Genomic DNA, 8,146 nt, shown 5'->3' on the forward strand with positions numbered 1-8,146 from the left:
TATCTGCTCTGATACCGCAACAAAAACACTTACACAAACTGTGTTAAGTCACAGATTATGGCCTCTAACATCACAGCATTATATCTACTAATGTAATTAAAGCCACACCTCCATTTGTACACATTTTTAAAATATGCAATAAAAACAAGAAGCATTAGTCTTCATAATTCTATCAGAAATTGTACCTATTTTTCTGGCATAATTCGTATGAATTAGAAAGACTTCTGGAAGAGAAGATGAAGCTTTCTGCGCTTGCCACATAAATGAGAACCATACTTAAAACTACTTAAATAATTACTCACAAAAATCTTGCAGACTATCTTCTTGTGCATATAACATACTGCCTCCCACCTACTTGCTATACCCAAGTTTAGATTTTTATTTACTTTTCACCTTAAGTCCATTAATTTTCTGTGTACGGGTTTTCAAGCATTCCTTCAGACAGTGGTGTCAATACCTTTCCCTCAGCATGGGAAACAGAAGACTTCAGTTCCCTCTCCTGTCAAAGGACATTTAAGCCCAGTGTCTTTCAGCCCTCAAGAGCAGGTTGGTGAGAGCTCTGTGAAACATGGGTGGGTTGCAGTTCCACTTTACATCAAATACTAACCAACTTACTGATGGAGAATCCAGTCTTTCAGCTAGTGGTTATGGGAGCCACCTGCACACGACCTAAATCCAGATCCAGTCAGCAGATGCCTACAAACAGACTAAATCCATCTCACGAGTGATACTACTAAATTGCATTGACTTCTACCCAGAAAAACAGCAGACAGCCATCACCTACATAATCGCGTTCTCCACCTGAACAGTAGAAACCACGTTGGACTGCCTCTATAGATACCTGAATAACTACTGGGTCATTTTTCTGCATTGCTTTTCTTGTACATAAGCACAATCACCATGACAACATAAAATACCCAGTAACAAATATTTTACAGTTGCTAGCTAACATCAAACCTACAGAACAATTATAATTACCCCATCACAGCTTCAAAGACATTCACTGCATGCAACTTTTTGCATGTCTGTATATGAATGCATATATATATTTACCTACTCTAAGCTTCCAAAACAGCAAAGGTGAATATTACTCTTAAATCGAAACTGTGGCCAATTTTAGCACAAAGAAGTAACTGCTCCTCCACAGATTTTAAACACTAGAATAAAGACAACCACCACGATGTACTGGTGTCAGAGGTACTTCCTCTAACTAAGCAACTTCGAAAGGAGACTTACTGAGACTTGAAAAAGGAAAACATTGAGATACATGACAGAAGACTGCAGAGTAAGAGAGGAAGGCAGCAAATTAAGAAAACTAAGACTAAAGTCAGTCATAACGCAACACAACAATGGATGTGTCACGACATGAACATTTTCTGGTTTTCCGACCTGAAGCAATTGTCTAAATTGTGGATGGATGGCTTATCCATGCACTGAAAAGCAATTCAGAAGAGAATCTGCACAATCTGATTTTCAGGTTTATAGAATCAATACATTATCCTTAATTGGTGCCTGCCATACTGCAATACTCTCTCTCTTACAAGCCAAAACTTCATACTGTTTATTAAATACTTCAAAACAGAAGCACTTTCTAAGTACAAAAGTGTAATACTTAATACAAGAAATCTAAAACATTTGTATAATTATTCATTTTAATTATTCATTATATAAAGGACTGCTCTGATATTTAATGATTTATTACCTAAAATTCTAAATAATAACGAACTGAAACGGAAAAAGTCCTCCAAAAAAAAAATCAAAACTTGTAAGGCAAGAAGTTGAGCCTCTTGGTAGTGTAAGCTCATTGTTCTTCAGCCGAGGCTAAAATACAGTCATTTACCAATCCAAACTACTTTGCAGTGAGTGTGGTAGGACTGGTCAACAACTCCGTTTTCTCAATCTCAGAATATTCACGTTAGAGCTGATGAACACATTAAAAAGAAAAACAAAGCAAATCACACAGTAACACAAGAGCCAATCTTGAACACCACAGTGAGCAATGAAGTGTAAGCCTGTAATGCTTGTTACGTTCTAAGATGTTGACATTTTCTGTTTTGAGAGAAGAGGCTATGTAACAGTGGGATCAATACTCCTGACCAGAACCACTCTCCTCTAAACACTGCATTTGAAGCAGCATCGGAACAAACTTACCATTAAGCTTCCTCTGAATTGCTTCTTCCTCTAAAGTGATGATATACATCTGTTCATCTAGATCTTCAAGGATCTGTATGTGGAAACAGAAGCATTAATTGACTGAGTATCAGAGCCTCTTGTTTTTCTGACTGCACTATTCTAGTGAGGTTCGTTTTGTTCTGGTAACCTGTACTTGAAATCTATAGTCTACAATGTTATAATACTGATACAAGTAAGAACTCCACAAAAGATTACTCCATTCTGTTACAGATCTAATTCTCTACTGTAAGCCAACTTTGTGTTAAGTTTTTATTTCAGGTTTAAAATTAAATCCTCTTGTGTTCAATTTCAGTCTAAAGAGACCTAGGGAACAGGGAAGGGACCTACATCTGACCTATATTCAAACCCCATCAACCTATAAACCTTCATACTCAATTTGATTTAAACAAAAATAACTGCAGATTTTGAAAAATGTATTAAAAAGTGTCTTCACATAAGCCAGTATTTCAGGCAAATATAAACGGCTACTGGAAGCTAAAGCCAAATAAATTGTCTACCTTACTATCAGGTGCTTAGAGTTTAAAGCTTATAGACAGCAAAACAGCCTATATTTTCTTTGTATTTTCAGGGTTGAACTGATTAAAAGGAATGCAAGACCCAAGTGCACCCAAATTTTAGTAAATACAAACAAGGAAATGTGACAGCAAAGTCAGAGCACTTGTACATGGTACGAACTTCTCCTTTTCCTCACAGCATTGAGTAGAGGAACAGCAGAGTCTCTAAGTATAAGAAGGTCTTACACATGCCAACTAACTACATTTAAAACCATCTAAGTGTACCCCCAGGTACCCTTCTTGTTATCCAGCCTTAGTTTGCTCTTGTATCCTTCGCTCCTGGACCCAGAACAAGCGTTTTTCAACAACTTTTCAGGCGTTTGCACAACAGCCACAGTTGGCAATACTGGAAATAAATACTAATACTAATAGCAGTTATATCAATTGTAAAATCAGAGGAAGCTTATACTATGAAAAAAAGAAATTTTTATATGGAAAAAAACAGGCTTTGTTGCCATATGAAAAAATTTAAACAAGTACACAAATATTGACTATAGAAACTCTGATGACCTGAAGAGAAAAGGATGTGGAAGTGCAAGCATTCTAGAGTACCCTATTGCCATTCCACCTTCTAACAGCACGCGAGGAGTCATTTGTGTAAACTTACTGTTGGCTTCACCAGCAACTGACCCATAACTGTAAACATCCGTGAAAGTCCCACTGGTGTGCATACTGTAGAGGAAGAAAGATTATGCAAAACTGCGATTTGTATGTAAAAGACCAATTTTTACTTGGATGTTCAACGTGCTATTCCACATACAACAAGCATGGGTTTGAAGAGAACTACAAGAGCTTCAAACTCCAATACGAACTTTAAAACACATTGTCATCACATGAATTTTGAGCACAGACAAGCCCCCTCCAAGGGAGTCATAGTGAATTTTTTGTCAATAAGGAACAGATAGAATAGAATCAGATATCTTAAACTTGCTAGAGTAATTATTTATTCAAAGCATGTGGCACCAGAGGCTATGTCTACACCAGTAAATTCAGCAGTGCCAAGATACATTCCTGGGCAACCATCCCTGGCATGGTTTGCCCTGGGCCAGTTACACTTTCCCAAACAATTCTCAGGTGCAGTTCTGGAGCTCACACAGTCCAGGAACAATTTTCACCAGGCAGTACATACACAGCCACCTTCTGCAGACTGGAGTATCATGGATGAAATGACACTAGTTGGCCACAGCACTGAAGAAAATTTCAGACACATTCAATCTATTACCATAGGTGTAGCTGTAAGGTCAAGAGATCATGAACCTGCTTTGCTTTGAAAGTTATACTGCAGCTTCAGCTGACAGTATGCTCAGCTACCAGATTTTAAGCTCCTTTTCGATGATAGATGAATTGGCCCTTTTTGATGGTAGCCAGTGATGGTTTCCAGGTATGGTACATATATGCTTGTTGGGAGAAAGGCTCAAACTATGATAGTAGAAAATTTTCAGTAAAATCATCAGTTAAGGAGAACAGCCTTCAACTACTAAAGTGTGTGGGAGATGGAAAGAATTTGTAACAGCGTGGATGAGGATATACATTTATAGTTTCCATTATAATAAAACAGTGTTGCCAAAAAATGAGAAGCACACAAAGTTTTGTAGGGAGGATTACTTTTTTTTTTTAAACTAGTGTTTCACTATGACTACTATGTATTACAGGAAAAATAGAATCACAGAATGTTTTGTGTTGGAAGGGACCTTTAAAGGTCATCTAGTCCAACCTTCCTGCAGCAAGTAGGACCATCTTCAACTAGGTCAGGCTGCTCAGAGCACTGTCCAGCCTGACCTGGAATGTTTCCAGGGATGGGGCATCTACCACCTCTCAGGGCAACCCTCAGCACAAAAAATTTCTTCCTTATATCTAGTCTAAATGTCCCTTCTTTTAGCTCAAAACCATCACCCCTTGTCCTGTGGCAACAGACTCTGCTAAGAAGACTCTCCCATCCTTTTTATAGGCTCCCTTTAAGTACTGGAAGCCTGATATAAAGTCTCTGGAGCCTTCTCTTCTCCAGGCTGAACAACTAACTGTCTCAGCAGAGTGTCTTCACAGCAGAAGCGTTTCACCCCTCTGATCATTTTCATGGCCTCCTCTGGGCCTTCTCCGACAGGTCCATGTCTTTCACATGCTGAAGCCTCTAGAGCTGGATGCAGTACTCCAGGTGGGAGTCTCACCAGAGTGGAGTAGAGAGGTAGAATCATCTCCTAAGTACAAGAGTATTCAAAAAGCCTAACTTAAGCTGGTCTTCCTTTACTACAGACACAGCCTGAGAAGGCAAAAAAAGAAAGGAAGCGATGCTCCAAACCACCACTAAAGTAAGCCTGACTCCTACACTCCTTCACTAAGCCAGCCAAAGACCTAATGAAGTTCTACTCCAGCATTTTAACGCTTACCCACTGCTGTATCCTGTCCTTTCAGTTACACAGACATTACACCTTGGAGGGCCTTAAATAAATTCTGCGATTTGCTTGTATAAATAGCAAATAACTCTTCCAAAAATTGGCATTTAATCCCAGCTATTTTGGTGAACTGGTTTACAACAGCCCCAGAACACACGCTGTGTTTTCAGCTCTGCTGAAACAAACTGCACAACAGTTGTAGGCACTTTGTTAAGCCAACTTCCCCACTAAAACATTCAGCAACTGTTGTGAATCACACCCTTGAACAGCCTTTTTTTTTTTTTTAAACACCTCCCCACTCCCATTACACCAAATCGAATTTAAGAATTTCCTCTGAGAACCTAAAGAGACTCACTGAGGTCTCTGAACAGCACCTTTCACAGACAGGTCTGTTCAGTTTTAAGAACATTTCAAACTATCACTCCCCACCCTTCTTCCACAGTCACAACCCCGTAAGCATTAGCTGTAAACCTAGAAAGCCTGGAGAGCAGGTGACACCATGATCATCTAGAAAGGCAGATGTTTTGTCTCAGCAATTTTCTAGGAATTATTGGCAGGGGGGGACACACTGAAATTTTAAGTGGGATTTGAAGCCTTCCATCATCTTTCTTGTTCCCCTAAACATGGACGACTGAACTGTGGCAAGGACGAGTTGGTGTAAGGTTGGTGTTTTAATCGCTTTTGTTTTATATACAATCATACAACTGACCTCAAGACTGGCCAGATACCAGTTTTGTGATTATGAAAGCTAACTGCAACCCCGGTTCATAAAAGAACATTTTCAATTAAACAAGGAAGAAGGACAGTTTACTGACTACAGGACAAACTAAATGTTCCAAAATAACTTTCTCTCCATACTACTGACCTCCTGCAGACATTTCATTTAACAACTATGTGCTTTTCTTTGCAGAATGGAGTCCCTAATATTCAAAAAGTTAAAAACTGAAATTATTTTGAGTGAAGTGTAAAGTTCCTCAAAACCCGAAAATGTAAAATAGCATTTTTTCAAACACCAGAACTCAAACCTAACAAAACTGCACATAAATTTACATTTTATAATAAAATTTCATACTCTTAACTTTCACAATCTTCATTTTCACAGTGAAAAAGTCTCCTTTAGTCTTTAAACATGAAGTCATTCATCTTTTTTGGAATAATCAAGAAAATACTTACACAGAAGTAACAAGCATCCCATCAGTGATATACAGGAATATAAATATGGGAGGTAGAATTCCCAGAGGTCTATAAAGAAAAATATTGAACACAGCCTTAGCTTATTATGAAAATGTTCCTTATGTCAAACACAGCTGAATTAACTTATTTTAAGCTTTCGGGATCGAACCATTCTATCAAACTATTCTATTCTTATTAAGAATTACTGAGTTAACAATCCTGCAGTTAACTAAACCCGCAACTACTGTAGCCTGAAAAATATCTTCAGCTTTTACCTACATTTCACTTAAGTCACTTAGTTTTAACCTACACTGCACTCACTTGAACATGGAACTTCTGAGCACACTAAAAACAGATTTAACAGAAAAAAATTGTATTGACTAAATTAATACAGCTTCTTCACAACCTGTGCGATACTCACGTAACATTTACGAGAAAGATATTTAATTGAAGACATCCATTTCCATAATTAAATGAAACTAGTGTGGTGTTTTATTGAATTTCATACCATACAAAGACTCCATACTGGCAGCATCATTGTCTATGAGTGCTGAAGCCACCCATACGATCCCAAGGATAAGCAGAGCAAGAAGAATAAGCATTACAAGGGTTTCCAAAATGCGTGCTCTGATGCCCTGTGAGCAGAAGAGGGGCAAGGGAGGAAACAACACAGGCAAGAACTCTGAATCAGGTATTTTCAAACATAAGAAAAATATAAATAAATATCAGCTCCTTCCTCCTAACATATAGTCACATTCTTTCACGCAGACAAAAGCATAACATGTAATGCACTTTTAAAAAGGCAGTGCATAAAAAAGGAAGTACTTACGGCTTTATAGCGCCCAGATCGCTTTTTTCCCCTTAAAACCATAGAAAAATGTTTTAAAGTGCATATGCCTTTCTCATTAATCTCATTATTCCATAAAGAAATCTTTATACCATATGATTTTGCTCGAGCATTTTTAAAAGATGGATTACTTTTCTAATACTTTCAGCAAAGAAAGTGGATTAGCAAATTTTTATCTATGATTCCAATCAAGGGAATGGAAAGCCAATTATGGCAAATAGCCAAATGGCCCAGCAAGCATTACACCCTGTGCAGGTACAATGCACCAACTGAGTTAAAATACATTCTTCAACTGCAATTGCTTCTGCACCATTCCTCACAGTCTTCGGAGCCCTCAAGCGTACGCTGGGAGTACTGCTGGCCCTCAGCTTGCCCGCACCGCACCCACCGCCTCCCAGCTTTGCGTGCTTCCCGCCGAACAAAACACGTACCGCTTGCCTACAACCACACAAATCCCAGCTCTGCAAGGTGGGACCTTACAGCATTCGATCAGATCTAAAAATGTAACAATGCCCTAATAGTTGAGCATTAGATTTGCAAATGTAAATACACAAACAATACAAAATAATATTTTAAATGTTTTGCTGGTGTTCTTAACACTAATTTTACTAATGCCAAGCAGTAGTTATTGCAATGGTTTCTTCAGACATCCTTGCCAATTAAGGGACCATCAAATTGCTGTTCACATAACAATTTCACCTTTGTTTTTCTTCATTTGCCAGGACACATCTCCACTAGTAAACCCAATCTCTTGTTTCTCACACAGTTTCACCCCAACTTAGGCATATTCCACTGAAAAGTCTGCTCTATAGTTAAAAGCAGAAAGTTGATTTTACTTTGCTACTTCCATCACCTCTTCCCTCGCTGCTTAACACAAGAAGGTAATTTTTACATGATGTTTACCCCCTGAAAATTACATTCCCTACATAACCACTGCATCCAGTCATGACTGAAAATCTCAGACATCCTAACCGTGGGCATCAATCTCT

General features: G+C 38.4%; 1 protein-coding gene across 1 annotated transcript in view; it reads right to left on the bottom strand.

The window, feature by feature from the left end:
- LMBR1 (limb development membrane protein 1) overlaps positions 1-6,942 on the bottom strand; it is a 22,039-nt gene extending 15,097 nt beyond the window's left edge. Inside the window, exons 1-4 of the mRNA XM_010140286.1 lie at positions 6,819-6,942; positions 6,311-6,379; positions 3,355-3,419; positions 2,152-2,224 (exon numbers count right to left, since the gene is read on the bottom strand). Of these exons, the coding sequence (XP_010138588.1) occupies positions 2,152-2,224; positions 3,355-3,419; positions 6,311-6,379; positions 6,819-6,912 (301 nt within the window). The 5' untranslated portion in view covers positions 6,913-6,942. The remainder of the gene's footprint in view (positions 1-2,151; positions 2,225-3,354; positions 3,420-6,310; positions 6,380-6,818) is intronic.
- Between the last annotated feature and the right edge of the window lie 1,204 nt (positions 6,943-8,146).

This window comes from Buceros rhinoceros, unplaced genomic scaffold (assembly GCF_000710305.1).
Source record: "Buceros rhinoceros silvestris isolate BGI_N320 unplaced genomic scaffold, ASM71030v1 scaffold20087, whole genome shotgun sequence".
NCBI lineage: Eukaryota > Metazoa > Chordata > Aves > Bucerotiformes > Bucerotidae > Buceros > Buceros rhinoceros.